The sequence below is a fragment of the Theileria annulata genome, chromosome 3 (assembly GCF_000003225.4).
Source record: "Theileria annulata chromosome 3, complete sequence, *** SEQUENCING IN PROGRESS ***".
NCBI lineage: Eukaryota > Apicomplexa > Aconoidasida > Piroplasmida > Theileriidae > Theileria > Theileria annulata.
The window spans coordinates 1,180,424-1,203,165 of NC_011100.1; the positions used below are offsets into that span (position 1 = coordinate 1,180,424).

The following is a 22,742-nucleotide window of genomic DNA, read 5'->3' on the forward strand; positions in this document are numbered from 1 at the left end:
ACACCAGGTTAACTACACTAATAATATACCAATTAACACTATTAATGATAATTAAGGTAAAGTAGTATTGAAATATTTAAAATGAAAAATACTATAATGGTGTGAATAGTGTTATGAGTTTAGTGAAGATTCAAAATTAATGTGAATGTTTTATATGTACATAAATTTTTTAAGTTTTGTTTAAATGATTAAATAATGGTAGATTAAACCTTAGTTAATTTTTATTCACTGTAAAGTTTATTTTTTATCATTTGTGCTGTGAAATTTTAAATTTTTGAGAGATTCCATGGGAAAACTGTATTATAAGTGAGATTTATCATTTAAAAGCTGATTAAACCTGGAAAATGATGGTTAGGCCAGAAATTGTAAATAGTATTTCAAGATTTTTTCCATCCAAGGATGATAAATTTGGGATTATCAAATCGGCGTTTTGGCACAGGAAGTTCGCGTCAACATCGTCGAGTTATAGCAAGAAGCCAAAGGTTTTATTCCTAGGATCAGGCTGGTCATCAGTTTTTTTTATCAAAAATTTAAACCCTAAACTGTAAACACCTATTTATTTTAATGTTTTCAAGCTATATAGATATTATTATTGGAGTTTAACCATTGTTTAGATTTGACCTGACTGTAATATCACCTAGGAATTATTTCACGTTCACACCCCTGCTTCCCAAGATTCTCTCAGGGACGGTTGAAACGAACACTTCAACTGAGCCAATCATAGAATATATGAGGAGAAATTTCAGAAATAATCCTCAGTTTATACACGCTAAATGTGTCGATGTCGATTCGGATGCTAAATCGGTGACATGTGATCCCTTGGATTCCGGAGAACCGTCGTTTTCAGTGCCATACGACTTTCTGGTAATTGGAGTTGGAGCCCAGACTAACACTTTTGGGACAAAGGGAGTTGAGGAATACGCTTACTTTTTAAAGGAAATTGAACATGCTGAAGTTGCGTTCCAAAAAATTGTGGATAACTTCAGAGCAGCAAGTATGCCGTCACTGAGTGATTCTGAGCGCAGGAGACTTTTGCACTTCTTGGTGGTTGGAGGAGGTCCCACAGGAGTAGAATGTACAGGCGAGCTTTCAGTGCTCATGAGCAGGCATTTGGGAAAATGTTATCCTGAACTGATGCCATTCGTTAAGGTGTCAATTGTTGAGGCTGGGCAACGTTTACTCCCCAGCCTTTCTCAAAGTACATCTAAATTCGTCTTAAACGTGTTTAATAAAAGCAATGTGAACATGTATTTCGGTAAGGTAGTGAGTGAGGTTAAGCAGAAATCTTGTGTTTTGAAGGAAATTAAAACTGGAAACACTGAGGAAATTGAGTGCGGGTTAGTTTTGTGGGCAAGTGGCCTTAAAGAAACTGATTTGGTGACTAAGTTGAAGAGGAAATGGAATATACCTGAGAGTTCTAGAGCCCTTTTGGTAGATCAGTATTTGAGACTCCAAGGATTAGATAACATTTTCTGCTTGGGAGATTGCTGTAAAATTACGCCAACGAAACTTTCAGAAAACGTTGAACTAGTGCTTGAAAAGGTTGGATCTCCAACCCTCGAGGCTCTCGTAAACGCCAGAAAAACTCTTGCCAAGGACTTTCCACAGCTCAACGATTCTAAATGGAATCATAAGGATGAGAAATTTCAAAAGTCAGTATCCGAGTTGAAGGAGAAGTTCACTGAAGGAACTAAGGAGCATTTTGTGGAGGTTTTGAAACTGGTGGATCATGGATATTGTCCTCCATTTCCAACTGCCCAAAACGCTAAACAAGCGGCCATTTACCTATCAAGGCTGTTCAATAGTGGTGCAGTTTTAACTGGCAGGTATGTTGATTCAGCTTTTTGCGAGAAGTGGAAGGGCACTTTGGCCTCTTTGGGTGGCATGAAAGTGGTAATGAACTCACCTTACTTCAATGTAAACGGGGGTCTATTCCCCTTTTTCCTCTGGAATGGAGTCTACATGCTTATGTTTTCCAGTTTTAAGATGAGGTTATCATTCTTTTTTGATCTTCTGAAGAATTTTTTCTTTTCACGGCACCTCATTCTCAAAAGATATTCTAACTAACATGCTATACCTCTATACTAAATGTACTAAATTACTATACTCAATACACACATACTATTATATATTATATTAGGTATATTGTTGTGGTATATTAATCTAGAGGTCTAAGTTCTGCTGCTTGTTTGCGAACTCTACTAATGTACTCGTTTCTGTTATTTAGAAATAAGAGGTATGGGTCTGCCTGGGCAGGTGATAAAGGGTTCGGGTTGTCCAATAGATCCTAAATTTATCATATCCAAAATGTTCTTACTTGAATCCCGAGTAAAATCTGTTTAATTGTGATTGATGGCTTCCACTCCTCGTCTTCGTTGAGGATGGAAAGGCAAACGGTTCCAGATGGATAGACGTTTGGGTGAAACAGAACCTTTGTAAATCTACATTTCGGAGGTTTGCTGGGATAATCCTCACTGAACTCCATTATTAGCTGATATTCACCCTCTTCCCATATCGTTCCCTAAAAAATCAATTCCATACCTTTATATACAGTAATAATATAATATATAATATTTAGTAGTATTATAGAGTGTGAAAATACTTTTTTTCCGGGTATTTTACAAATCCATTTCATCATATCGAAGCCTGTTCCGTCGGGAAGAGGAGCATATTTTGCTGAAAATCCGACGGGGTGATCTCTTCTCCAATCAGACCTCTCTTGAGCTAATCTTTTTCTGGCGATGGATGACATTATACATTTAAATTCTCATTGTTCTATTTATTACAGATCTATGGTTCAGTCAACAAATTCCTTTAAAATCAATATTCTACATGTAAAATTGCTAATTAATATGTAAAATAATAAGTTGTCCATTAAAAATGTTATTTAAATCTCTAGTAAAACATAAAAACAATTATACTAGGGGTGTGATTTCAGATTTGGTTAACGGGTTTATGGTGTTAACTGGAAATAGGAACGAGATTTGGAATCTGGAATCCTGATGTGAGATCAGAGTCGTTTACACTTGAAAATGACGGGATCTTTTTTTAATCTTGGATGGAAATATGAATGTGTAAATTAATAGTTACGTAGATAGGGGAGGGTGTGGAATTGGTGAAATTTTGAAAAATTAAAAATCAGCGAAATAAACACGTTATTGAATTTATATGAGTTGAAATAAGTGGTAATGAGCGTGAGAATGGAGTGATTCCATGTACAAAAAAAGTACAGAGAGAAGTACTGAAAATGGCATCTTTGGAGGACAGAGGTGTTTTAAAACTTTTACACATTCATCATTCTGAAAGACAAATTTTTAAAAAATAAGCAATAATAAAATATAAAATGAGTGGAATACAGGAAGAAAAGCCAATTTGGTACAAAAGACTAAAATTAGAAATCGAAGATGTTAGAAAATTCAAGGGTCCTTATGTAAACCCTTATATTAGACTAGGAGCATACGTTTTAATAACATTCTTAACAGGTAAATAATAAACAAAAAAATAAATTAATATTTTTCTCAGGTTGTATTTACTGGGGTTGGAATGGAATCCAGGAACTTCTGTACAAGGGAGGATCCTTTGCGGATCTTTGTAATGGACAATCTGACATATCATTCATTACTATCGGAAACGAGCAATATATAGGTACTTTATCATAAATTTTAATCTGATTAGATTGTGGACTGAGGAAAAGTGAAATAAACAACCTTTACACTATTGCTTTTACTTCACATTTTGTGTTTTCTTTAGTTGGAGGAGTTCTTTTGGACATTGTTGGCCCTAAAATAGTATTTCTGGGCTCACAAGTTATTAATTTGACCACTTGGTTGTTGATATTTTCAATTCCAAAAAACAAAAGTGTACTAATTGCTGGATTCTTTATAATCGGATTAACTGCAGAATCAAGCTATGTTCCACTTCTAACAGGTACTATTCACCATAATACTTCCTTATCTTATCTATTATTTAATATTTTAGCTTAAATTCAATATTGCCATCAATAATGTTTTGTTTTAGTGTCAAGATATTTTCCGAAGAATAATAGCTTTATAATGACTTTGCTGGGATCAGTTAGATCATTATCGTTTTTCGTGCCTATGATTTTGTCTGAAATATTCAAGACTAACTTTTTTAAGCCTGAGTCACTATTTAAGATCGGTATAATATACGCCGTTTTTGGAAACGGTCTAGCAATGCTACTGGGAGGATATCTTTTGCAGTGGAAATTTGAAGTAAAAGAAACAATGCCCCAAAAATCTGTGGAGTTGGATGTCCTAGATGAAGCTGAAATTTCCAGTTTTACAAGCGATGAATTAATAAAAATGCTTAATCCCGAAAACTTTAAAAAGAAATGCTTGCTCAGTAGAATGAAAGACTTGATTGTGTCAGGATTCAAACACCCTCAACTATTAGAATTTGTTCTATTCCTGATAAGTTCTACTCTCTTCTTAACCGGGTACGGATTTGTTAATAAGGCTCAGCGTGAGATTTTCGTGACCTCAGACGGCAAAAGTGCTGTTGATCTCTTCAAATATTTCAACATTTTGACCTTCCTTCCCGCTCCTCTCATGGGAATGATGATTGATAAAATCGGCCCCGCTTACGTTATTTTCATTCTACAATTTTCCGTAAGTCCTATTTACATTTTTACTCAAATTTAACTTATTTTGTGATAATTAAATTAGATAACAGTACCTAATAATATAAATAATATAACATATTTCATATGGATTAAATTTTTTTAGGGATTCTTGTTTTATTTTCTCATCACATTTGACTTTTACGCCACAAAGGTTCTGGCATGTTTCTGTTACATTATCGCCGGCTCCATTTCAGTTTCCTCTATCTACTGTTACCTGAACAAAAGGTTTTCTCACAAGAGGTTCGGGACTCTGATGGGAATAGTTTTCGTATCTATCGGAGCCATTTCCTTGACAAACATTCCATTGTACGATTTAGCTGTTATAAACCTCAAACACAAAGCTCCATTCAACTTCAGGCCAATAGAAATTGGACTTGCGGTATGTGAATTTAAAACTAAATTTACTTTAGGTGTACATGGCAGTCGCTTTCTCAATTATGATTTATCTTGCAACAAACGCAAAGCGCAAGCAACCTCAACACATTCAAATAGAGTCAGGCTCCTTTTGTGTATAATAACGTCAATTCTAATGCAGTATATACTCAATGTGTATAATATAATACCTAATATATAATACATGATATAATATTATTTGTCGAGTTCATAAAAATCCGATAAATTTTGTGAGTTTAAACTGAGGCATAGTAGGTTTATATTAACAGTCGTCAGAACGTTTAGGACTGAAAATGTTAAATTTTGGCACTTACGTTTCTTTTCCTCGTGAGTGATTCCGACGAGAAACGAGTCATCAACTGTGCTTGATCGTTTTATTAAAAAGTTTCGCCGATTGCATTCTGCTTCTTTCAACATTGACAACAGATTCTCAACTGGCCATTCATTTTCGGGGATCCTATTAATAATTAACTAATGAATTGACTTACAGTTCACAGAGTTCATATCCGAGTTCGAAGTAAAATGGCGCCAAACTTCCCACCGTCGTGGCAGTAGACTCTGTGAAAAGAGACCTTGCAGATTTATAGTAGCGAGGGAACTCAATTTTACATAACCCTGCCTTATAAAGGTGTTTTGCGTAGAACAGGTGTAATTCAATTTCGTCCTCGGGTAGCAACTAAGCAGTATGTTTAGACTAAGCAAACCTCGTCTGATCTATTTGAGTGTTTGAGTTCGTCAAAGGCCTTTGTCGATAAAAATGAGAGGCCGGGCAAATTAAGCAACGGCTTACAGGGAACCTTCTGAAAAACCATGAATAATAAAATCACAAACTATGAAATCGATACAATTGTTAAATTCATTGTGAGCGGAAATTATTTCTTGAATGTTTTTGAAAATATCGGACATTATACTACATTTTATGTGAAATTTATTTGAAATATGTTTTTATAAACGTAAAGTGACAAAATCAAAAGTGATATTCGACAATATTGTGAATGTGTAAAAATATGTTAAACAAAAAAACAGAATTGACAGAATTGAAGCATAATGTACAGGAAACAACGGATTATATAATGGATAAATCAATTATTGTGTGGAAGTCGTATCGACAATTGTAAATATGCTAACTTAATTAAATAGATATTTTAACTAATTTTTAAAGTGGAATCATCTTAATGAATTTAATTGTATATATATTAGTCATTTTCAGTGGAATCTAATCCCATCTATTATAGGAAAATGAACCGGGAAATTTCACATTTCAAATTGTTTTATTAACTTAAAAATTAATATTCTAGATAACTCTTGCAAATTTTTTATATAATTTTCAATTAGCGCTGTTTCGATTCTCGATGGAATCCTTCATTTTCATAGCATTAACCGCTAATTTTTTTTAATTTTACGTCAAAAAGATAGTAATAATATATATATCAGTTATTTAGCTTGTGATTTTGAAAATCTATTGAACTTTTGGTAATAATGATGCTTGACAGCTTGACAAACTAGATCAACACCCAACATTAAGACGTATTAAATATAATAGCGTGAGCTGTTGCAATTTGCGATCTCACATTTGAATAATTATTGTATTATATCTTTGATATACATCTAAAATTCTGTTATCTATTGACTGTGTTTATGAAAATCTACAAAAAATTGTAGATTCATAAATTAGTAAAATTATTAATAAGCTGTTTTTCGAAAAATATTTTCGTTTTTCTGTAAAATATTAGGATGGCTAAATCTAAAAAAAGAGGTAATAGAAAAAAATTTACCTTCCCAAACCCTAAACCAATCCCTAAGATGATCGCATATGTGTTAATGATCTTTCTCACAGGTTAGATTCGAGTTAATTTAAAAATAAAATTTTTAGGTTGCACATATTGGGGTTGGAGTGGAATTCAAGAATTACTATACAAGGCAGGATCTTATGAAAATCTCTGCGATAATGTGTTGGAAAAGAGTGTGATGGTCATTGGGGGTAAAGAGTACATTGGTGAGTTCTGGATTAATCTAATTTTTTAGATTGCGGACCCAGGAAAAGTGGAATCAATAACCTCTTCACTATTGCCTACTCTGCGCACTTTATCACTTCAGTTTTCACAGGAGCCTTCCTTGATTCATTGGGCTCTAAGTACCTCTATGTCATTGGGCAGGCTCTAAACTTAGTGGCCTGGATTTTCATTGGAGCCTTACCCAAAGTCCACTGTGTACTCGTCACTTCATTCTTCGTCATTGGACTAACTGCAGAATCAATCTATATGCCTCTACTTTCATGTATCCATGAAATTATTTAGAGTTATTCAACAGACTTAGTAATATTTAAGCTTAATTAATTTATTGGTTTAGTTTGTTAGTTTAGTTTATTATTTTAATTTGTTAGTTTAATGGTATTAATGATATATTGTAGTATCGTATAACTTCCCGAATAAAAGATCACTGGTAATATCGTTGCTGGGCTCTTCGAGGTCACTTTCGTACTTTATACCCTCTCTAATGTCGCTGATTTACCAGCTGGAGTTCTTCAAACCCCATTACCTCTATATTATTTGCACTGTGTACGCAGTGCTTGGGAACCTGGTCTGCATGATAGTCGGGTTTCTGATCGTGGACGTGAGATTTGATAGTCCTCTGGAGGAGCCTGAGGAGATCCAGGAGTTTGAACTGAGAATAGACTCAAGCAAAACGCTGCCACTCATTGATAGAGCGAAGAACTTTTTCGAGAAGGCTCTGACCCATGATCAGCTGAAGGAGTACAGTTGTCTGGCCTTTTGTAGCTCAATTTTCCTGGCTGCAATCGGCTTCGTGAACAAGTCTCACAGGGAAATGCTAGTCAGCTCTGACAAGAAGAGCGCAGTTGAGATCTTCAGGTACATGAACATCCTCAGCTTCATCCCGGGCCCTATACTAGGGAAGCTTGTGGATATCTGGGGTGCTGGCATAATCCTATGGCTGCTCCATAGCTTCGTATGTTTAATATTTAGTTAATAGTTGCATACTTTATGGTATAACTGAGTGTTTAACTGAGATAATTTTAGTGTTTGGGATATTATATATTTACGGCGCTTGACCTTTACGCTTCAAAGATATGCGCTTGCGTCTGCTACTTCTTCTCATCTTCGCTCTGCGTGTCAATCACGTACTGTTACGTAAACCAGAGGTTTCCGCGCAAGTACTTTGGAGTTCTGGTCGGATTCATATTCTTCGTCGCAGGCATAGTCAACCTGTTCAACATTCCACTCTATAACCTGGGATCGAAAACGTGGGAACACGACAGGCCGTACAACTTCATGAGGATCTCATACATCCTTGTGGTAAGTCAATTTTACAAAATTCTGGAATAAATTTGGCTCAGGGGTGCATGATCTTGTGTCTCATGGGAAGTGCATACCTGGTAATGATTAACAGGAAGGGTTTCTCGTGTAGATGGTGGAGGTCGAAAAAGAACAAGAACAAAACCAAGGAGGACTTTGACAAGTTTCTGATGCCAAACGAAGACGTTATGGACAATCTTATGATGACAAGTCAAGACAACTTGGAAAACTTGATTTCATGTTCAGGGGACTCAACTTCGAGCAATGGTGACGTTGAATTAGGTGCGGGAGAAGGTTTGGAGGAGGTTGTGGTGAAGGAAGAAAAGTCAAGAATAGTCGAAACTGAGTTCAAGGACACAATTGAAAAGCAAGAGATAATTTAGAAAAAAATATAAATCTCTCTTTGTTCCAATTACATTTCTAGATCAATTTAGATTTTTAGATCAAAACGCCTGGACAGTTCCCACAACGAAATTTTTATTTTAGATTTTTATTTTAATTAAAATTGTGTTAAATCTGTCTGCTTCTGGTTATTTAGGCTCTGATTGAGCGATTGTGTGTTTGGGACAAGTTTGTTCTGAGAATCAAGTCGATTTTTTATTTGGAAGTCTGGTAAAATGATTCATTTTAAACCCAATGAGAAACGTTTTCTCTTCAGCGGATGGAAATATCCGAACCGCTACATCACTCTCAGTTTATACATTCTCATGAGCATCGTTGGAAGTAATGTTTTTATCAATACCCCTCATTTACCTTTATATTCTGCTCTTAAATTAGTTTTTATTTTCATATTAATTTATATTAGTTATGGGTTAATTTATATTAGTTATGGGTTATTTTAGTCATTTTTGTTAATTTAGTTCGTCTAGGTTTATTGAAATTATTAATGTTTGGAAAATAAAATTGTTTTATTTAGTTAATGAAAATACCTTCAATAATTGTAGGTTGCTTTTATTTGGGAGGACGTGACTTCAAGTCACTGTTTTACAAGGCGAGAACCTATGAGGACCTGACGCATAACGTTGAATACATCAACATCTTCTCAGTAGGCGCAACAGAGTACTTGGGTAAGACCCTAGAGAAATTGAAAGTTTGCAGACAGTGATGGTAGAAGTGACGCAATACAGAATCTTTTCAATATCGGGATTTTGTCCCGATTAATGTTTGCTTTAGTTATTGGAATTGCTGTTGACCAATTGGGCCCTAAGTTTACCTACGTCTTTGCACAGTTAACACAGTTCATTTTCTGGATTTTACTAGGAGTATTTCCAACGAATGGCACACTAGTCAAAGCTTGTTTCTTCTTCATTGGAGCCACAGCTGAAGGCACAATAATTCCTCTGACAACATGTAACCTTTAGTATAATTTACCATTATTTTTCTAATTAATCCCATGATGTTGTAGTTGCGAAGAAATTTAAGGGAAATAAGGCCTTGGTAATCGCGTTGACTACTTGTGGAATTGGGCTATCTAACGTTTTTACTCTTGTTTTAAGGTCAATATTTGAGAAAACCACAATTAGAGAAGACCAGTTTTACATTATTATGATCGTTTACACCGTTCTGACAAACCTTCTGTGCCTAGTCCTTGGGGGTTTGTTCGTCCAAAATAAACTTCCAGACGATAAAAGGAGCAAGGCTGACAAGCCGGTAGTCACGTTTGGTGATGTTGAAATAATTAAATTGAGTGATTTGTCTGAAGATTCTCTGGAAGACCAGGAATTCGGAAGTTTTGAGGGATCATTTGACATTAATATGAGAAACTACTATTTAAAAAAGAATCTAACCAGTATGTCTTCCAGGACCACAGTAAAGGAGAAAATGATGATATTATACAGAAGGGTTATGGATTTTCTCACGTCAAAAAAATTCGGAGAATTAATCATCTCAGTCTCATGCATGTCTATGCTTTTGGACTCCATGGAGTATTTCCGGAGGATTAAGAGCCTAATCCTCGTCTGCTCGAATGGAAAAGACGTTAGTTTACTTGTAAAGTACTTTCAATACTTGAGGTTTATTCCAGCTCCTCTACTAGGCATATTAATTGACAGATTCGGGCCTGAGATAGTGAACCTCTTCACATACTTTTGCGTAAGAATTAAAATTTTAACAATTTTTTTAGATGTTTATGTGTTATTCGCTAGTAACAATTGATTCTTATGGCACCAAATTGGCATCTGTTATATTCTATTATTTGGCATTTTCTTGTGGAATTCCGGGAATATATTCGCAGATTTTATACAGATTCTCAAATATGTATGGAACCTCCTCTGGATTAGTTTTTTTCATTACTGGCATTTTGGCATCATGTAAATTCCCCGTTTATAAAATTTTGTTTTCCGATTCCGAGGGTTTGAAAGAATGGGTCAGGGATACTTCAGTTAATCTCTACATCGTAAGTTTTTAACTTTTTTATGACTTCAGATTGTGACTTGTATGGCTTTGATTGTATCGGTGCTCAACCATATGATTATAAGGGAGAAACGATGAAAGTTACTTAATGTCTTTTCCAGTACATGATTAGATATAAGGGGTAATTTAGTTGATTCGGAATCTAAATATACATAATTAAATTCCGTGGATTTTTAATCCATTATAAGAGATGAATAGAGGAATGTGTTAGATAAGTAATGGTGGGGAAATAATAAAATGGGAAATGACTATAGATGTGTAAAATAGTCTGAATGAAAATTAGGTTAAAAGGGTCTAAAATATATATAGTGATGAATAAAATCATAATAAGTATGGTGGAAATAAAGAAGGATTGAAATTAAGAGGAACAAGCTGGAAAGACAAATAACGTAGTTTTGATTACACACTAGATTTAGAGTAACGTAAACCTTAATAAATATGAAAATTATGTTAAAATATTTTCCAAACTATAAATTGTTTTTTTAAAATGTTAGATTCAGTTCAATGTGGAGATTATTTTATATAAATGATGTCAAATAAGATTCCTCGGCGTCACCACAAAATTGACGGGAAATTTTATACACAATAAAATGTATTCTGGTTAAATAATGAACCATTTTCAGCAAATTGAAGATGATACTTAAATTAATTTCTATATTTAGAATCTCTTAAGATGTTAAACTACATCTTTCAGTAACTTTCGTGTTCCATACCCTGAATTTTAACAGAATGATGGGTTTACTCAATAATTTAGCTCTAAATTAAGGTATACCAATGAAAAATTGTGAATTTGATGTTACAACAATAAATTATTCCTTCATATTAAAATTTATCTCTATGAAAAGTAGCCTTCGTAACTTAGCCAGTGCTTCAATTTATCCCTATTCAAGTTAATTACATTTTCACATCAAATTCTAATCGTTTTATCCATAATTATATTTATATACTTTGATATATGTGTATTTTAAGTAACCATGACATGGAATACTTAAACGCCTCCATCTATGACATTTAAATTCACTTGCGATAATATTAATAGGTGTTTTGATAAATTTTTAGGGTGTAAATTGAAATAATAATTAGTTGAACTTAATTGAATAGGAACACCACACTTTTGTGAGAAATCTTAGAAATCTTTAGAATGTTTGTGTAATTTTTAATCTTACAAAGCATAGCATTTCATGCTAAATGTGTATTATAAATTATCTGAATTTGTAATTTTTATCCACTCTTTTGGAGAGGGAATTCCGCTGGTTTGCGATAACCTCTCTGCGATTTAAAAATGAAGTGTAATTCCGTCAAATTGTAACATAAATAAACTTAAAATTAAATTTTAGCAATAAAATAATGCAAAATGACGGTTATGATTCAGAATCAACCCTGAAAAAGAGGGGTTGTTTGGTTGTCGAGGACCCAAAGAGGTTCCCTCCACCATATATTAATCCTATATTGAGACTTGCTATATACATTTATATGATTCTTTTAACAGGTTTAACCATATATAGTTATATATAAAATTGTTGCCCGGTGTGTGTATGATTTACATCATACCACATACAATGTATAGAATAAATACCATAAATCGTATTAAAAAGAGTTTTAGGTAATTTTTTCCTGGGATGGACGGGCTTGCAGGAACTTCTGTACAAGGCAGGTAGTTTTGAAGAGTTGTGCGATGACTCCAACTCTGAAATTATCAGAATTAGATCAACAGAAGTTATAGGTATTTTACTTTGTATACATGAAAACTTATAGACTGCCCAGCCAGGAAGTTTTCAATAAACCAACTGTACACTATTCAGTTTTCCACAAACATCTCAATGTCCTTTTTGGTCGGTATATTTCTCGACACTTTCGGCCAAAAGTACACTTTTGTTACAGGACAAATAATATCCTTCATATGCGTTCTATTAGTTGGAATCTTTACAAAAAATGGGATACTTTTGAGAATATTATTTTTTATACTAGGTGGTGTAACTGAATCAGTATATCTCCCCCTCACAACAGGTTTCATAAATATTCAGATTTAAATTTTATATCTATACCAATATAGTAATGTTTTATTTTAGTGTCAAAATACTTTCCGAAGAATAATAACTTTGTAATGGCTTTTTTGGGGTCAGTTAGATCATTATCGTTTTTTATGACGAGTATTTTGTCGGCTATATATTACATGCCAAATGTTAAGCGAGGTGCCTTGGTTTACATTATCTTGGGGTATGGAATCATATCGCACGTTGCTTCAGCCGTTATTGGAATTTTCATAGTCCAAAAGGATTTTTTCGGTATTTCTAATTCTAAAAATGGCTCAAACTCAACAGAAATGCTCACTGATAATTCCAATAAAGGGGTTGAAGTTACTAGTGTCAGAGAAAAGAATAGTACAATCAAGAGGTTTAGGGGTTTCCTTAATGGGTTGGTGGGAACTATTAAGACGGGAGTACACCACGAGATTTTCCCTCAAGTACTACTGTTCACAGTTGCAGTCTCACTGTTTGTCGCCTCCGTTGAGTTCATAAGTATGTCTCAGCGAGAAATCCTCAGGACACCTACTGGAAAATCAGCAATTGGCATCTTCAGATTCACTTCAGCCCTGATTTTCCTACCTGGACTTTTAGTTGGATATATTTCTGATACTTATGGAACCCCTAAAGGGCTGTTACTAATGCAAGTCTCCGTATCTCATACATACTTAATACCAATACATAATTACTCAATTAATAGTATAAATACTAAAGCATATATAATTACGCTGTAGTAATATAATAATGATTGTAGTAATATAATAATGATTGTAGTTGATGTTAACATATGTATGTTTAATGTTTAACACGTATTGGGGGAAGATAATGGGATGTATTTTCCACTTAACGGGTGGTTCATTGTTTTTTTCGATAATATTCTTCTACGCATACGAAAATTTCCCACCACAGAGATTGGGACTGGGGATAGGATTAATCATGTTAGTATGTGGAATCTTCGTGCTGATCAACATAGGAATATACAACGCTGCGCTGAAGTATACCACGCCAGATAACTTCTCAATGGTCTCGATTGTTCTATTGGTAATTTTTTGGAGGTTTAACAATTTTTCAGGCGTATCTCACGGTTTCAGTGGCTTCAAACTCAGGGGTAATGTACCTCAAAAGGAAAAAATCAAAGCAAAAACCAGAGACAAATAATTTAACTTTATAATTTTCTTTTAATATAAATAGGTTTTTCAGTATATATTGATTTATGTGATTCCGCAATGACGCGCCTAACAATTTTCAGAAAAAAGTTGGGGACGGAACTTCTCGCTTAAATTTGTAATTTTTGTTTAAAAAATAATTTTAATGGATATAAAATAATAAAATGGGTTTAAGAATAACCCGGGAACCCACTTGCTCAACCAATAATCATGGATAACTGCTCACTTGTTATCTCAGTTCCTGGAATATTCCATAATGACCTGTAAAAAAATAAAATAGACAAGATGACTAAAGAAGAAGATAAAAATGATAAAAGTGACGATGGGAAGGATGAAACAGAAGTAAAAGATGTAGAAATTGTAGTGAACTCTCAAACAACAGAAGATAAAGTCGTAACTCCAGAAGATAACACTGAAGAAAAAAAATCCAGAAATAAATTTAAAATAAAAGCAGTAGACCCAAGACAATATACAGGACCATATATAAACCCATGGATAAGACTCGTTATATACGTAGTAATGATATATTTCAGTGGTACCCTGTATTTGGCGTGGCCAGGATTTCAGACATTGTTGTACAAGGCTGGTGCTTTTGAAGAGTTATGTATAGGAGAATCTGATATTTCAAAAGTTTCAATTGGAGGTGATGATTATATTGATTGTGGATCCAGGAAGGCCGCCCTGAACAACCTATACACAATTGCATTTTCAACCCATTTTCTCTCAACGTTTCTAACAGGGATTGTGTTTGACCTAATAGGCCCTAAGTACCTGTATATGATATCCCAGTTGATTCAGATGATAACATGGGTGTTGATAGGGTCATTCCCCAAGAAGGGAGTGGTCCTAAGAATAGCCTTCTTTCTAGTAGGATTAAGCGCGGAATCTTCAATCATGCCTTTAATGACCATATCCTACTATTTCCCACACTATCAATCATTCATTATTTCAATCATAGGAGCGACTAGATCGCTTTCATTTATAAATCCAATAATGCTCTCAAAAATCTTCGAAAATAAAATCTTCTCCGGTAAACATTTGTATATAATAACACTGGTATACACAGTCATAAGTAATCTCACGTCATTTGTAATGGCAGCCTTTATACTCCAGAAAAGGTTCTACAAAGTTACCAAATCAAAGCACGGAAGCCAGTTGAAGTACATTACCTCAGCAAACATCACGTCCGGCCATAGCTTGTCGTTCTTTGAAAGGTTCAGCAGTTCACACCTAAGTAGGACCTTTGATGGTGAGAAGACCAGCCTAGGAAAGAGAACACTTATGGATATCACTAACAGAGTTTACCTATTGGTCACCCACCCGCAATTTCTGGAATACGTAATTCTAGTTCTGGTATCATCACTCTATTTATCTTCAGTAGAATTTGTAAGCAAGTCCCAGAGGGAACTTCTATTGTGCAGTGACGGCTCAAGCGCCGTTGATCTATTCAAATACATTCACATTCTAACCTTCGCTCCTTGCCCATTCATGGGATATCTTGTTGATAAGATAGGACCAACATTTGTACTCATCATTTTACACTCTTGTGTAAGTTTTGAAATTATTCATAAACAATTAACTAAAAAAATTATATAGTATAGTATACTAATACTATTATTAATTATATCAAGAACTATATTTATAATATTTATAATTTGATTAACAATTTTTTAGTGTTTTTTTTATTATTTTTTTGTATCATTTGATTATTATTTTTTAAAAATTCTAGCCTGTATATTTTACTTGTTCGCCTGCTCCATGTTCATCTCACATATATATTGCTATGTAACGAAGAGATTCAACCTGAAGAACTTCGGAAGACTAGTGGGATTCTGTTTCTTCTCGGCAGGACTGTTTGTCATAATCAATGTTCCTCTCTATAATTTCATGACGAAACGATCATCAACCCTGGATAAACAAAATATCAAAATAGTCACAAGAATATTCATAGGCTACATGGGAACAGGATTCGTCATGTGTCTCATCTTGCTATATTTCACTTCTAAAAGGAAGCGACCAAAACATAAACAAGCACAAGCTCAAAGTTAGCTCCTAAGATTTGTAAATATATAGCGAATGATTTCAATAAAGACATAAATTGTCTGAAAATTGTTTAACTCAGTTTGAAGTTTTTATATTAGTTTTAAAGTTTGTGTAATTTAAAGGGTAAAGTCGAAGTTTTAAAACCCAGTCGATTTAAAATTATATATACCTAAATTTAAATGCTAATGAAATAGATGAAAGTAATCTATTAGAAAATGTATATTCTTATTTATGTGGCGAGCTTCCATTCCATTTATAGATTATATTATGTATAAAAATGGGAAAGAGAAAAACAAAGAAAATTAAGCCTTCTAAGTCCTCACTGGCACTAAAGAATAGAAATAAACCGCTCAGAGAATTCCATTGCCACTACTGCCAAAACGACAAATCCGTGTGGATAAGAATGTGAGATTTTCTCCTAATTTCAACTAAATAGTTATTGTAGATCTTGATTAATAATTAAAATAGTTTGAAAAGTTAACCCAGTAATATATCGCTACTAGATATTTAGTGATGTGGAGTGTAATGTGTGTTTTTAGTTCTAAATCAACTGCAACGGCAAACTTAAAGTGTAGAATATGTGGAATCGAGTCTTCCTTCCCAGTAACTAGTTTGGACGAGCCAATCGATGTCTATTCGATCTGGGTTGATTCAAGCAGGCAGTCATTATCAACATCACAAGGTAATCTGAGAGATAGACCAAGGAAAGTGGCACAACCCGAAGATGCACTAGACGAAGAAGACAAGACTGTCGAACGAGACTTGGACGCTAATTATGGAGTTGAAAACGAAGAAGAAGAACTAGAAGAAAATTATGGACAGCTAAATTATACATTAGGAGACTCAGTATCTACTAATACTCAAATTAACAATTCTTATGGAGATACTATTAACCCTCAAAATCCAACCAGTTTGCTGAATTCTGATAGAAATACTGTAAATAAGCGTAGAGAAGTGTATTACATGGATACACAGTATTATAAAGCAAGTGACCCTGAGCCCATAAATTTGACAGGAAGTGAATTTGTAAATTTAAATGAATCAGAATCTATAAATTTAACTCCACTAGAAACTGTAAATGTAGTAAATAAAAATGGATCAGGTAATTTTAGTACATTAGAATACGAAAATGAGGACGTTAACTACCAATTCGTGGATATCGCTAGAAGCAGACCTCGACGTGTAATACAAGTGGATGAATCCTACAGCTACGATGCCACTAGTAATATGGATAACGCCTTAGGATATGGAGGAGTATACGGAGATAATGAATATAGGGAAGATAAAAATGAAAATCATAGAAATTTTGAAAAAGCTGACTCCTCGATGCACAACCTTTTCTCAGACGACCATTAAATATGATTTTAAAATGATAAATTTGAATTAAATCATTCAAATCTTTTTTTAATTTTTTATGATCACATTTTTCAATATTTGTACCTCCAGTTATATATTAAGGTATTAGGTACTAAAGTATAAGGGCTGTGTATAGAAATGTGACTTCGCTAGCCAAATCGGCTTCTAAATTTTAATATTTCTCTAAGAGAATTTAATTTTTAAATTTTTTATGTAAATTATTCTAAATTTGGAGTGAAAATGGATGAAGAAACTGAGTCTGCGCCATCTGAAGTAAATAAACCTATAAACAAGAATCACAACCTCAATCCGAAGATTTATAAGGTTCAGGGGAAACATATGGTAATTGAGATCATTGAAGGCCGATTTATGATGAACGAATTTGGCTGTAATGACCTGTTGAGGAAGGTCCGAGCTAGCTATGATGCCTCTGACTCAAAGTGTTATGGCGCTATTACATATAGGGATTGCAAGATGATTTTGTCTGACGCAGAGTTTGTGTATAATGTTGATACTCGTTTTGAGTCTATTTTGGTTCGCCTGTTCCCCGTCTCCTGCATAATTCTCAAGAATTCAGTCTTGGTAGTTGTGAACGAAAACATGAAGATGGATGGGTTTATTAGAGATTTGTGCAAAATCACACATTTTTATGGCCATTTTAACTCAGACACTGCTAAGAATCGCACACCTACGAGTTCTGAGACCATTCAAAACTCAAATGAGCAGTTTCTAGCGCCAAGTGAAGAAACCCAAAACACCTTTAATTTTAACTTACCCTTTGAAATCTGCGTCTTAGAATGTTGCTTTATCACCGCTTTATCGCATCTAGAATCTGGTAATTTTTATATCTTCTACTACACTAGCCCATTAAACACTATTTAGTTTCAAAGTTATATACCTACTACATATATATAATATGCCTATGAGGATATATTATAATCTTGACGGCATGTGGAAAATTAGTGTAGACTTGGTGGTGTTTGAAGAAAAGAATAAAATATTGGAGGATAAGGTATACAATAATAAGAAGTTCAAGGACATTTCGATAATTTTGCATGACTTGAAACACCCAGTGTCAAATATGAATGAAATGTCAAGAGGATTTGAGGAACTAATCAATGAAATTCTAAGCTGCGATGAAAACATCAAAGTCTTAGAATTCAGTAATCATATTCTACATTACGGTTCTGAAACCATGCGTAACAATCTGGTAACTACTAAGTTATCTAGTCGGCTATTCAGTCCCTTAAATAATAGTACTTTGAGAAGATAAATATAGTTATCTACTTATATATTAGTTACCTAAACCCTATCAGGGATAATAGCTCTTAAGTTTATGAAAAATTTTGTAGACGTATCGACCTGTGAACCATGATCTGCAATTTCTACTGGAGTATTTTGACCAAGAAATAGAAATGGTAAGATGAAAAATATATAAAAGTGTATTAGTTGGGTAAAAGAGCTAGGACACTAGAAAATTCGTTGGTCCATATAGAACGTTATATAAACCTGGAACTGGCAATTACAAGGAACGAAATGATGCGTTTGGACGTGATGTGTAGCATTTTGGGAGTCTCATTTGGAGTTGGAGCCTGCCTTTCAGGTAATAAGTTACACTAAATAAAATTTCAGGACTTTTTGGAATGAATGTAATCAACGGACTGGAACAAAGTCGATACGCCTTCACTTCCATCACACTGGCATTCCTATCAGTACTATTCGTTGCAATCTATGTAACTAGAGTGTTACAAGTTAAACATAGGGTTTAATTTCTTATTGTGTTGTATTCGTCGGGACACTTTCATACTAGTTAATATAAATGAGCTAATTTTAAGTAATTTTAAAATATAATAAAATTAGCTTTTCCTCTGAAAAATATGGATGTCGTTACACTCCTTACTCCTCTACATCTTCTCCAGAATCCTATTTTTTAACCTGATTTTTAATCTCTCCGACACATTTCTATTCAATCCAAGGGCAAACATGAATAATTCACTAAATATCATGTAATTTACCATAGTAATTAGATCTTTTGTTTTTAGGAATTACTTTGTCAAACAAACCCATAAACCTTCCAGTGATTCCTGCCCCGAAAACCCTGAAAATAATAAAACACCTCTAAGATTAATTAGCACTCAAACAAATGGTAGTTTAAACCATAGATTTATCGATTTTTAGAAAACCTAAATAAGAATTTAAAGGATCTTTTTACAGACTCAAGTACCAGTTTCTAATAATTATGACATTTCTCTAGGTGTTGAAGAAATAACTGAAAGTGTATATAAAAGGTCAGTTTTGGAAAAGAATGGACCGAAAAATGAAGTAAAAAGAGAGCTTAATGATGTAAAAAGTGAATTTAAGTTGGTAAAATTGGAACAGAACGATGATGTAAAAAATGAGTTAAAGTTGGAAAGAAAAGCCCTTAAAAAAGAATTTGATGATGAACCCTCAGTTGGCTCATTGTTTAACATATATTTAAAGAAAGGTGATAGTAACGACGACATAACATCGCCAAGATTTGATCCAGCACTCTTTGATATTACCCCTTACTTCCCCTCAACAATGTGCGGAAAACCTAACAATTCGATCCTGTACCTTGCTATATTTATACTATGTTATATGCATAGGAAGATTATATAAATAGTAATTATATAGTTAGTAACGGTTGCATAATGAGTATAGATTTTCATTGGTATCAAGCGTGTTGCAAAAGTCAGATGATATTTTTTGCACGGGTAAAGGGAGTAGGAAGTCGGTGTTAACACTGTTGTCCAATTTCTACCGCATACTCATCTATTATAATCCCCCTGATGTCATTCCAGTGACGTATTTGTTACTGAACAGGTTAGTATTAAAGTTTTATCGAATTGTAGGATATACCCCGAGTATGAGAATATCGAAGTTGGAGTTGGAGACTCTCTGATAATTAAGGCAATGTCAGAAGCTTACAGTAAATCAGAACAAAACATCAAATCAAGTATTCCAGAATATATATTAGTATAATTAGTAGCACTAAATATAATTACTAATCAAAGTATAGATAATAATAATGTAGTGTTGAAAAAGTACGAAGATTTGGGTTTGGTGGCGGCTGCAAGTAGTTGTACGTCTCAATTGCTCTTAAAATTACCCGAAAATACAATTTCGGGTGTTTTTTCACATTTCAGATCAATTGCCTCAGCTACAGGAAAAAACTCAAATAGCAATAAAAAGGAAATTGTAACTTTCTATATTCAGAATTATACAATTATTATTTATATATATAATAACTTATGAGGGATAATACCCTTGACTTGATGTTCAAATTGGTTTAGATAAAGAAATTGTTGATAACGGCCAAAAAAGTTGAATCAAAGTATATAATAAGATCATTGCAACAGAGACTTAGAATTGGCATTGGACTTAATACGATTTTTCAAGTAATCAACTAGTTTAATTTTAGCCAATATGGATAATACATGAATGTGTAGTGTATTGCTGATGCATTTTATTTGACAAAGCCGGGGATGGTTAAATCTGTGGACTCTGGTAGCCCAGTTGACCCTGTGAAAGTTGGAGAAAATGTTGGGAAACCGTTGAGTAAGCCGATTGGAGACGTGAGAACTGAGAAGGATCTTCGCCTTAGGTATACAATTGAAGATATGGAGTTCTCAGTGAAGACAGCCATAACGATGCTCCCGAATATAGAAAAGGTTGTAGGGCACTTGCTGGATAACGATGATAGTGAACAGTTAGTTGAACATTGCAAAATTACCCCTGGAATACCAGTGAGACCAATGTTGGCGAAACCTGTCAATGACTCAGCAGAAATCCTCCAAGCCGTTGGAGGAGAAGGCATTACCTTCACATGCGAATATAAATACGATGGTGAAAGAGTACAAATTCATCTTCTCAAAGATAAATCCATCAAGTACCAGCTACCAATAATAAAATATTCAGTATATATATAATAATAATAATAGTTATGGAACTAATAATGTTATTAGGTTGTTTAGTAGAAATATGGAGAACTTGATGGAAAAGTACCCGGACGTGGTGGAACATTTTAAAAAGTCCATAAAGCCTGAATTAGAGGAATGTATTGTAGACTGCGAAGTCGTCCCAATCGATGACGAAAATAAAATTCTATCATTTCAATCTTTATCAACAAGAAAAAGAAAAGATGTTGATCCCAACGTATCCTCTACCACCATTACTAATTACAAATCATATATATTAGGAATTTATAGAGTTATAGTACTATATTGATATTTATCTTATAATATAATTAATGAATATAGAATGTGTCTGTAAGGGTGTGTTTATATCCCTTTGATATATTATATTTGAATGGAGAATCGTTGGTAACTGAGCCACTTTCAAAGAGAAGAGAATATTTGTACGATTGTTTGACTCCCATACCGGGAACACTTGTTTTTGCACAAAATAAAAATTTCGACTCAATTGAACAAATTGATGATTTTCTACAAACAGCAATACAAGGTATCACTGAATTGGGTTCCAAATTAATTTAGTGCTTAGAGGAGTTATTTATCCACTACTCAAATTACCTCATAGTTAATTAGTCCATTTAGTATATTATACTATAAACTATAGTGTTAAATATGATTATATAGACGCCTGCGAAGGACTGATGATAAAGACGCTGGACGATAAAGCCACATATGAACCACAAGCGAGATCGAATAAGTGGCTAAAATACAAAAAAGATTACATTACTGGCCTATCAGATTCTGTCGATTTAGTACCAATCGGAGCTTTCTTCGGAAAAGTTTCTATTATCCCTTCTGGACACCTTTATATAGTTATTTAGCTGCATTAGTTTAGTTTAGTTAGTAGCTCATTTGAGGAATAATTAAATGTGAATATAAAATCTTGATAGGGGAAAAGAATTAGTGTATTTGGATCATATTTGTTGGCAGTATACGATCCAATACAGGAATTATATCAAGGAGTTTGTAAAACTGGAACAGGTTTTACAGACCAGGCCTTGAAAGACTTGCACGACTCACTTCAAAAGGATATTACGCCAAATAAACCCAAAATGTACGATGTCTCAGAAAAAATGGTACGGATCAATTCTATTACATGCTTTTAGGAGCCAGATGTCTGGTTCTTGCCTAAGAAAGTTTGGGAATGTAAGGCCGCAGATTTGTCAATTTCTCCAGTTTACACTGCAGCGAATAGATTAAACGCTAGTGAAAAGGTAATGATTTTTTAGTGGATTTTTATGTATTTTAGGGGATTGGACTGAGATTTCCTAGATTCCTGAGAGTGAGAGAAGATAAAAAACCGGAAGAAGCAACCACAAGTGATCAGATCTTCGACATGTATATGAGCCAATATAACAAATAATTTATCAATCCATAATATATAATGAAAATAAAGTTAT

At 33.9% G+C, this 22,742-nt stretch overlaps 11 protein-coding genes across 11 annotated transcripts, besides 73 other annotated features; 9 read left to right on the forward strand and 2 right to left on the reverse strand.

The window, feature by feature from the left end:
- Positions 1–347: 347 nt before the first annotated feature.
- On the forward strand, positions 348–2,067 carry TA05115 (NADH dehydrogenase, putative; the record flags this gene model as incomplete). The annotated part of the gene is made up of 2 exons (XM_950142.1): positions 348–544; positions 615–2,067. The coding sequence occupies 2 exons, from the start codon at positions 348–350 to the stop codon at positions 2,065–2,067; spliced, it is 1,650 nt and encodes a 549-aa protein (XP_955235.1).
- Positions 1,906–1,974: a sequence feature (1 probable transmembrane helix predicted for TA05115 by TMHMM2.0 at aa 497-519).
- A 91-nt stretch (positions 2,068–2,158) lies between the features above and the next one.
- Positions 2,159–2,752, reverse strand: TA05120 (ubiquitin-conjugating enzyme (E2), putative; the record flags this gene model as incomplete). Its single annotated transcript, XM_950143.1, has 3 exons — positions 2,159–2,287; positions 2,318–2,521; positions 2,603–2,752. The coding sequence occupies 3 exons, from the start codon at positions 2,750–2,752 to the stop codon at positions 2,159–2,161; spliced, it is 483 nt and encodes a 160-aa protein (XP_955236.1).
- Positions 2,753–3,343: 591 nt separating this feature from the next.
- On the forward strand, positions 3,344–5,157 carry TA05125 (uncharacterized protein; the record flags this gene model as incomplete). The annotated part of the gene is made up of 6 exons (XM_950144.1): positions 3,344–3,482; positions 3,523–3,645; positions 3,676–3,927; positions 4,018–4,628; positions 4,746–5,021; positions 5,053–5,157. 6 exons carry the CDS (start codon positions 3,344–3,346, stop codon positions 5,155–5,157), a joined length of 1,506 nt encoding a protein of 501 aa, XP_955237.1.
- Positions 3,440–3,482: a sequence feature (11 probable transmembrane helices predicted for TA05125 by TMHMM2.0 at aa 33-55, 99-121, 125-144, 151-173, 183-205, 218-240, 300-322, 366-388, 392-414, 427-449 and 459-481).
- Positions 3,523–3,548: a sequence feature (11 probable transmembrane helices predicted for TA05125 by TMHMM2.0 at aa 33-55, 99-121, 125-144, 151-173, 183-205, 218-240, 300-322, 366-388, 392-414, 427-449 and 459-481).
- Positions 3,708–3,776: a sequence feature (11 probable transmembrane helices predicted for TA05125 by TMHMM2.0 at aa 33-55, 99-121, 125-144, 151-173, 183-205, 218-240, 300-322, 366-388, 392-414, 427-449 and 459-481).
- Positions 3,786–3,845: a sequence feature (11 probable transmembrane helices predicted for TA05125 by TMHMM2.0 at aa 33-55, 99-121, 125-144, 151-173, 183-205, 218-240, 300-322, 366-388, 392-414, 427-449 and 459-481).
- Positions 3,864–3,927: a sequence feature (11 probable transmembrane helices predicted for TA05125 by TMHMM2.0 at aa 33-55, 99-121, 125-144, 151-173, 183-205, 218-240, 300-322, 366-388, 392-414, 427-449 and 459-481).
- Positions 4,018–4,022: a sequence feature (11 probable transmembrane helices predicted for TA05125 by TMHMM2.0 at aa 33-55, 99-121, 125-144, 151-173, 183-205, 218-240, 300-322, 366-388, 392-414, 427-449 and 459-481).
- Positions 4,050–4,118: a sequence feature (11 probable transmembrane helices predicted for TA05125 by TMHMM2.0 at aa 33-55, 99-121, 125-144, 151-173, 183-205, 218-240, 300-322, 366-388, 392-414, 427-449 and 459-481).
- Positions 4,155–4,223: a sequence feature (11 probable transmembrane helices predicted for TA05125 by TMHMM2.0 at aa 33-55, 99-121, 125-144, 151-173, 183-205, 218-240, 300-322, 366-388, 392-414, 427-449 and 459-481).
- Positions 4,401–4,469: a sequence feature (11 probable transmembrane helices predicted for TA05125 by TMHMM2.0 at aa 33-55, 99-121, 125-144, 151-173, 183-205, 218-240, 300-322, 366-388, 392-414, 427-449 and 459-481).
- Positions 4,599–4,628: a sequence feature (11 probable transmembrane helices predicted for TA05125 by TMHMM2.0 at aa 33-55, 99-121, 125-144, 151-173, 183-205, 218-240, 300-322, 366-388, 392-414, 427-449 and 459-481).
- Positions 4,746–4,784: a sequence feature (11 probable transmembrane helices predicted for TA05125 by TMHMM2.0 at aa 33-55, 99-121, 125-144, 151-173, 183-205, 218-240, 300-322, 366-388, 392-414, 427-449 and 459-481).
- Positions 4,794–4,862: a sequence feature (11 probable transmembrane helices predicted for TA05125 by TMHMM2.0 at aa 33-55, 99-121, 125-144, 151-173, 183-205, 218-240, 300-322, 366-388, 392-414, 427-449 and 459-481).
- Positions 4,899–4,967: a sequence feature (11 probable transmembrane helices predicted for TA05125 by TMHMM2.0 at aa 33-55, 99-121, 125-144, 151-173, 183-205, 218-240, 300-322, 366-388, 392-414, 427-449 and 459-481).
- Positions 4,995–5,021: a sequence feature (11 probable transmembrane helices predicted for TA05125 by TMHMM2.0 at aa 33-55, 99-121, 125-144, 151-173, 183-205, 218-240, 300-322, 366-388, 392-414, 427-449 and 459-481).
- Positions 5,053–5,094: a sequence feature (11 probable transmembrane helices predicted for TA05125 by TMHMM2.0 at aa 33-55, 99-121, 125-144, 151-173, 183-205, 218-240, 300-322, 366-388, 392-414, 427-449 and 459-481).
- A 73-nt stretch (positions 5,158–5,230) lies between the features above and the next one.
- On the reverse strand, positions 5,231–5,941 carry TA05130 (uncharacterized protein; the record flags this gene model as incomplete). Its single annotated transcript, XM_950145.1, has 4 exons — positions 5,231–5,492; positions 5,524–5,711; positions 5,740–5,835; positions 5,867–5,941. 4 exons carry the CDS (start codon positions 5,939–5,941, stop codon positions 5,231–5,233), a joined length of 621 nt encoding a protein of 206 aa, XP_955238.1.
- An 828-nt stretch (positions 5,942–6,769) lies between these two features.
- Positions 6,770–6,895: a sequence feature (Signal anchor predicted for TA05145 by SignalP 2.0 HMM (Signal peptide probability 0.090, signal anchor probability 0.871) with cleavage site probability 0.027 between residues 42 and 43).
- TA05145 (uncharacterized protein) lies at positions 6,770–8,732 on the forward strand (the record flags this gene model as incomplete). The annotated part of the gene is made up of 6 exons (XM_950146.1): positions 6,770–6,872; positions 6,909–7,031; positions 7,061–7,312; positions 7,446–8,002; positions 8,074–8,349; positions 8,391–8,732. 6 exons carry the CDS (start codon positions 6,770–6,772, stop codon positions 8,730–8,732), a joined length of 1,653 nt encoding a protein of 550 aa, XP_955239.1.
- Positions 6,830–6,872: a sequence feature (10 probable transmembrane helices predicted for TA05145 by TMHMM2.0 at aa 21-43, 84-106, 113-132, 142-164, 171-193, 203-225, 275-292, 332-354, 392-414 and 429-451).
- Positions 6,909–6,934: a sequence feature (10 probable transmembrane helices predicted for TA05145 by TMHMM2.0 at aa 21-43, 84-106, 113-132, 142-164, 171-193, 203-225, 275-292, 332-354, 392-414 and 429-451).
- Positions 7,084–7,152: a sequence feature (10 probable transmembrane helices predicted for TA05145 by TMHMM2.0 at aa 21-43, 84-106, 113-132, 142-164, 171-193, 203-225, 275-292, 332-354, 392-414 and 429-451).
- Positions 7,171–7,230: a sequence feature (10 probable transmembrane helices predicted for TA05145 by TMHMM2.0 at aa 21-43, 84-106, 113-132, 142-164, 171-193, 203-225, 275-292, 332-354, 392-414 and 429-451).
- Positions 7,258–7,312: a sequence feature (10 probable transmembrane helices predicted for TA05145 by TMHMM2.0 at aa 21-43, 84-106, 113-132, 142-164, 171-193, 203-225, 275-292, 332-354, 392-414 and 429-451).
- Positions 7,446–7,459: a sequence feature (10 probable transmembrane helices predicted for TA05145 by TMHMM2.0 at aa 21-43, 84-106, 113-132, 142-164, 171-193, 203-225, 275-292, 332-354, 392-414 and 429-451).
- Positions 7,478–7,546: a sequence feature (10 probable transmembrane helices predicted for TA05145 by TMHMM2.0 at aa 21-43, 84-106, 113-132, 142-164, 171-193, 203-225, 275-292, 332-354, 392-414 and 429-451).
- Positions 7,574–7,642: a sequence feature (10 probable transmembrane helices predicted for TA05145 by TMHMM2.0 at aa 21-43, 84-106, 113-132, 142-164, 171-193, 203-225, 275-292, 332-354, 392-414 and 429-451).
- Positions 7,790–7,843: a sequence feature (10 probable transmembrane helices predicted for TA05145 by TMHMM2.0 at aa 21-43, 84-106, 113-132, 142-164, 171-193, 203-225, 275-292, 332-354, 392-414 and 429-451).
- Positions 7,961–8,002: a sequence feature (10 probable transmembrane helices predicted for TA05145 by TMHMM2.0 at aa 21-43, 84-106, 113-132, 142-164, 171-193, 203-225, 275-292, 332-354, 392-414 and 429-451).
- Positions 8,074–8,100: a sequence feature (10 probable transmembrane helices predicted for TA05145 by TMHMM2.0 at aa 21-43, 84-106, 113-132, 142-164, 171-193, 203-225, 275-292, 332-354, 392-414 and 429-451).
- Positions 8,212–8,280: a sequence feature (10 probable transmembrane helices predicted for TA05145 by TMHMM2.0 at aa 21-43, 84-106, 113-132, 142-164, 171-193, 203-225, 275-292, 332-354, 392-414 and 429-451).
- Positions 8,323–8,349: a sequence feature (10 probable transmembrane helices predicted for TA05145 by TMHMM2.0 at aa 21-43, 84-106, 113-132, 142-164, 171-193, 203-225, 275-292, 332-354, 392-414 and 429-451).
- Positions 8,391–8,432: a sequence feature (10 probable transmembrane helices predicted for TA05145 by TMHMM2.0 at aa 21-43, 84-106, 113-132, 142-164, 171-193, 203-225, 275-292, 332-354, 392-414 and 429-451).
- Positions 8,733–9,268: 536 nt separating the features above from the next.
- TA05150 (uncharacterized protein) lies at positions 9,269–10,756 on the forward strand (the record flags this gene model as incomplete). Its single annotated transcript, XM_950147.1, has 4 exons — positions 9,269–9,416; positions 9,448–9,699; positions 9,755–10,440; positions 10,472–10,756. The coding sequence occupies 4 exons, from the start codon at positions 9,269–9,271 to the stop codon at positions 10,754–10,756; spliced, it is 1,371 nt and encodes a 456-aa protein (XP_955240.1).
- Positions 9,480–9,548: a sequence feature (7 probable transmembrane helices predicted for TA05150 by TMHMM2.0 at aa 61-83, 98-120, 141-163, 178-200, 354-372, 382-401 and 408-430).
- Positions 9,591–9,659: a sequence feature (7 probable transmembrane helices predicted for TA05150 by TMHMM2.0 at aa 61-83, 98-120, 141-163, 178-200, 354-372, 382-401 and 408-430).
- Positions 9,775–9,843: a sequence feature (7 probable transmembrane helices predicted for TA05150 by TMHMM2.0 at aa 61-83, 98-120, 141-163, 178-200, 354-372, 382-401 and 408-430).
- Positions 9,886–9,954: a sequence feature (7 probable transmembrane helices predicted for TA05150 by TMHMM2.0 at aa 61-83, 98-120, 141-163, 178-200, 354-372, 382-401 and 408-430).
- Positions 10,414–10,440: a sequence feature (7 probable transmembrane helices predicted for TA05150 by TMHMM2.0 at aa 61-83, 98-120, 141-163, 178-200, 354-372, 382-401 and 408-430).
- Positions 10,472–10,501: a sequence feature (7 probable transmembrane helices predicted for TA05150 by TMHMM2.0 at aa 61-83, 98-120, 141-163, 178-200, 354-372, 382-401 and 408-430).
- Positions 10,529–10,588: a sequence feature (7 probable transmembrane helices predicted for TA05150 by TMHMM2.0 at aa 61-83, 98-120, 141-163, 178-200, 354-372, 382-401 and 408-430).
- Positions 10,607–10,675: a sequence feature (7 probable transmembrane helices predicted for TA05150 by TMHMM2.0 at aa 61-83, 98-120, 141-163, 178-200, 354-372, 382-401 and 408-430).
- A 1,287-nt stretch (positions 10,757–12,043) lies between the features above and the next one.
- Positions 12,044–13,956, forward strand: TA05155 (uncharacterized protein; the record flags this gene model as incomplete). Its single annotated transcript, XM_950148.1, has 7 exons — positions 12,044–12,066; positions 12,099–12,250; positions 12,365–12,484; positions 12,517–12,768; positions 12,831–13,438; positions 13,560–13,826; positions 13,858–13,956. 7 exons carry the CDS (start codon positions 12,044–12,046, stop codon positions 13,954–13,956), a joined length of 1,521 nt encoding a protein of 506 aa, XP_955241.1.
- Positions 12,208–12,250: a sequence feature (11 probable transmembrane helices predicted for TA05155 by TMHMM2.0 at aa 45-67, 132-154, 161-183, 193-215, 227-249, 312-334, 347-369, 379-398, 405-422, 432-454 and 466-488).
- Positions 12,365–12,390: a sequence feature (11 probable transmembrane helices predicted for TA05155 by TMHMM2.0 at aa 45-67, 132-154, 161-183, 193-215, 227-249, 312-334, 347-369, 379-398, 405-422, 432-454 and 466-488).
- Positions 12,615–12,683: a sequence feature (11 probable transmembrane helices predicted for TA05155 by TMHMM2.0 at aa 45-67, 132-154, 161-183, 193-215, 227-249, 312-334, 347-369, 379-398, 405-422, 432-454 and 466-488).
- Positions 12,702–12,768: a sequence feature (11 probable transmembrane helices predicted for TA05155 by TMHMM2.0 at aa 45-67, 132-154, 161-183, 193-215, 227-249, 312-334, 347-369, 379-398, 405-422, 432-454 and 466-488).
- Positions 12,831–12,832: a sequence feature (11 probable transmembrane helices predicted for TA05155 by TMHMM2.0 at aa 45-67, 132-154, 161-183, 193-215, 227-249, 312-334, 347-369, 379-398, 405-422, 432-454 and 466-488).
- Positions 12,860–12,928: a sequence feature (11 probable transmembrane helices predicted for TA05155 by TMHMM2.0 at aa 45-67, 132-154, 161-183, 193-215, 227-249, 312-334, 347-369, 379-398, 405-422, 432-454 and 466-488).
- Positions 12,962–13,030: a sequence feature (11 probable transmembrane helices predicted for TA05155 by TMHMM2.0 at aa 45-67, 132-154, 161-183, 193-215, 227-249, 312-334, 347-369, 379-398, 405-422, 432-454 and 466-488).
- Positions 13,217–13,285: a sequence feature (11 probable transmembrane helices predicted for TA05155 by TMHMM2.0 at aa 45-67, 132-154, 161-183, 193-215, 227-249, 312-334, 347-369, 379-398, 405-422, 432-454 and 466-488).
- Positions 13,322–13,390: a sequence feature (11 probable transmembrane helices predicted for TA05155 by TMHMM2.0 at aa 45-67, 132-154, 161-183, 193-215, 227-249, 312-334, 347-369, 379-398, 405-422, 432-454 and 466-488).
- Positions 13,418–13,438: a sequence feature (11 probable transmembrane helices predicted for TA05155 by TMHMM2.0 at aa 45-67, 132-154, 161-183, 193-215, 227-249, 312-334, 347-369, 379-398, 405-422, 432-454 and 466-488).
- Positions 13,560–13,598: a sequence feature (11 probable transmembrane helices predicted for TA05155 by TMHMM2.0 at aa 45-67, 132-154, 161-183, 193-215, 227-249, 312-334, 347-369, 379-398, 405-422, 432-454 and 466-488).
- Positions 13,617–13,670: a sequence feature (11 probable transmembrane helices predicted for TA05155 by TMHMM2.0 at aa 45-67, 132-154, 161-183, 193-215, 227-249, 312-334, 347-369, 379-398, 405-422, 432-454 and 466-488).
- Positions 13,698–13,766: a sequence feature (11 probable transmembrane helices predicted for TA05155 by TMHMM2.0 at aa 45-67, 132-154, 161-183, 193-215, 227-249, 312-334, 347-369, 379-398, 405-422, 432-454 and 466-488).
- Positions 13,800–13,826: a sequence feature (11 probable transmembrane helices predicted for TA05155 by TMHMM2.0 at aa 45-67, 132-154, 161-183, 193-215, 227-249, 312-334, 347-369, 379-398, 405-422, 432-454 and 466-488).
- Positions 13,858–13,899: a sequence feature (11 probable transmembrane helices predicted for TA05155 by TMHMM2.0 at aa 45-67, 132-154, 161-183, 193-215, 227-249, 312-334, 347-369, 379-398, 405-422, 432-454 and 466-488).
- A 280-nt stretch (positions 13,957–14,236) lies between the features above and the next one.
- Positions 14,237–16,000, forward strand: TA05160 (uncharacterized protein; the record flags this gene model as incomplete). Its single annotated transcript, XM_950149.1, has 2 exons — positions 14,237–15,499; positions 15,626–16,000. 2 exons carry the CDS (start codon positions 14,237–14,239, stop codon positions 15,998–16,000), a joined length of 1,638 nt encoding a protein of 545 aa, XP_955242.1.
- Positions 14,444–14,512: a sequence feature (12 probable transmembrane helices predicted for TA05160 by TMHMM2.0 at aa 70-92, 136-158, 163-180, 190-212, 219-238, 253-275, 339-361, 384-406, 413-430, 435-457, 470-492 and 507-529).
- Positions 14,642–14,710: a sequence feature (12 probable transmembrane helices predicted for TA05160 by TMHMM2.0 at aa 70-92, 136-158, 163-180, 190-212, 219-238, 253-275, 339-361, 384-406, 413-430, 435-457, 470-492 and 507-529).
- Positions 14,723–14,776: a sequence feature (12 probable transmembrane helices predicted for TA05160 by TMHMM2.0 at aa 70-92, 136-158, 163-180, 190-212, 219-238, 253-275, 339-361, 384-406, 413-430, 435-457, 470-492 and 507-529).
- Positions 14,804–14,872: a sequence feature (12 probable transmembrane helices predicted for TA05160 by TMHMM2.0 at aa 70-92, 136-158, 163-180, 190-212, 219-238, 253-275, 339-361, 384-406, 413-430, 435-457, 470-492 and 507-529).
- Positions 14,891–14,950: a sequence feature (12 probable transmembrane helices predicted for TA05160 by TMHMM2.0 at aa 70-92, 136-158, 163-180, 190-212, 219-238, 253-275, 339-361, 384-406, 413-430, 435-457, 470-492 and 507-529).
- Positions 14,993–15,061: a sequence feature (12 probable transmembrane helices predicted for TA05160 by TMHMM2.0 at aa 70-92, 136-158, 163-180, 190-212, 219-238, 253-275, 339-361, 384-406, 413-430, 435-457, 470-492 and 507-529).
- Positions 15,251–15,319: a sequence feature (12 probable transmembrane helices predicted for TA05160 by TMHMM2.0 at aa 70-92, 136-158, 163-180, 190-212, 219-238, 253-275, 339-361, 384-406, 413-430, 435-457, 470-492 and 507-529).
- Positions 15,386–15,454: a sequence feature (12 probable transmembrane helices predicted for TA05160 by TMHMM2.0 at aa 70-92, 136-158, 163-180, 190-212, 219-238, 253-275, 339-361, 384-406, 413-430, 435-457, 470-492 and 507-529).
- Positions 15,473–15,499: a sequence feature (12 probable transmembrane helices predicted for TA05160 by TMHMM2.0 at aa 70-92, 136-158, 163-180, 190-212, 219-238, 253-275, 339-361, 384-406, 413-430, 435-457, 470-492 and 507-529).
- Positions 15,626–15,652: a sequence feature (12 probable transmembrane helices predicted for TA05160 by TMHMM2.0 at aa 70-92, 136-158, 163-180, 190-212, 219-238, 253-275, 339-361, 384-406, 413-430, 435-457, 470-492 and 507-529).
- Positions 15,665–15,733: a sequence feature (12 probable transmembrane helices predicted for TA05160 by TMHMM2.0 at aa 70-92, 136-158, 163-180, 190-212, 219-238, 253-275, 339-361, 384-406, 413-430, 435-457, 470-492 and 507-529).
- Positions 15,770–15,838: a sequence feature (12 probable transmembrane helices predicted for TA05160 by TMHMM2.0 at aa 70-92, 136-158, 163-180, 190-212, 219-238, 253-275, 339-361, 384-406, 413-430, 435-457, 470-492 and 507-529).
- Positions 15,881–15,949: a sequence feature (12 probable transmembrane helices predicted for TA05160 by TMHMM2.0 at aa 70-92, 136-158, 163-180, 190-212, 219-238, 253-275, 339-361, 384-406, 413-430, 435-457, 470-492 and 507-529).
- A 271-nt stretch (positions 16,001–16,271) lies between the features above and the next one.
- TA05165 (uncharacterized protein) lies at positions 16,272–17,350 on the forward strand (the record flags this gene model as incomplete). Its single annotated transcript, XM_950150.1, has 2 exons — positions 16,272–16,399; positions 16,534–17,350. 2 exons carry the CDS (start codon positions 16,272–16,274, stop codon positions 17,348–17,350), a joined length of 945 nt encoding a protein of 314 aa, XP_955243.1.
- A 240-nt stretch (positions 17,351–17,590) lies between these two features.
- Positions 17,591–19,119, forward strand: TA05170 (uncharacterized protein; the record flags this gene model as incomplete). The annotated part of the gene is made up of 5 exons (XM_950151.1): positions 17,591–18,185; positions 18,241–18,560; positions 18,703–18,768; positions 18,800–18,953; positions 18,983–19,119. The coding sequence occupies 5 exons, from the start codon at positions 17,591–17,593 to the stop codon at positions 19,117–19,119; spliced, it is 1,272 nt and encodes a 423-aa protein (XP_955244.1).
- Positions 17,876–17,944: a sequence feature (3 probable transmembrane helices predicted for TA05170 by TMHMM2.0 at aa 96-118, 362-384 and 394-416).
- Positions 18,902–18,953: a sequence feature (3 probable transmembrane helices predicted for TA05170 by TMHMM2.0 at aa 96-118, 362-384 and 394-416).
- Positions 18,983–18,999: a sequence feature (3 probable transmembrane helices predicted for TA05170 by TMHMM2.0 at aa 96-118, 362-384 and 394-416).
- Positions 19,027–19,095: a sequence feature (3 probable transmembrane helices predicted for TA05170 by TMHMM2.0 at aa 96-118, 362-384 and 394-416).
- Positions 19,120–19,231: 112 nt separating the features above from the next.
- Positions 19,232–19,297: a sequence feature (Signal peptide predicted for TA05175 by SignalP 2.0 HMM (Signal peptide probability 0.663, signal anchor probability 0.000) with cleavage site probability 0.355 between residues 22 and 23).
- TA05175 (DNA ligase 1 (precursor), putative) lies at positions 19,232–22,705 on the forward strand (the record flags this gene model as incomplete). The annotated part of the gene is made up of 15 exons (XM_950152.1): positions 19,232–19,356; positions 19,393–19,496; positions 19,529–19,570; positions 19,605–19,941; positions 20,033–20,194; positions 20,224–20,327; positions 20,361–20,569; positions 20,665–20,769; positions 20,821–21,260; positions 21,313–21,586; positions 21,631–21,832; positions 21,967–22,154; positions 22,233–22,418; positions 22,449–22,556; positions 22,592–22,705. The coding sequence occupies 15 exons, from the start codon at positions 19,232–19,234 to the stop codon at positions 22,703–22,705; spliced, it is 2,700 nt and encodes an 899-aa protein (XP_955245.1).
- Positions 19,250–19,318: a sequence feature (1 probable transmembrane helix predicted for TA05175 by TMHMM2.0 at aa 7-29).
- Positions 22,706–22,742: the final 37 nt, after the last annotated feature.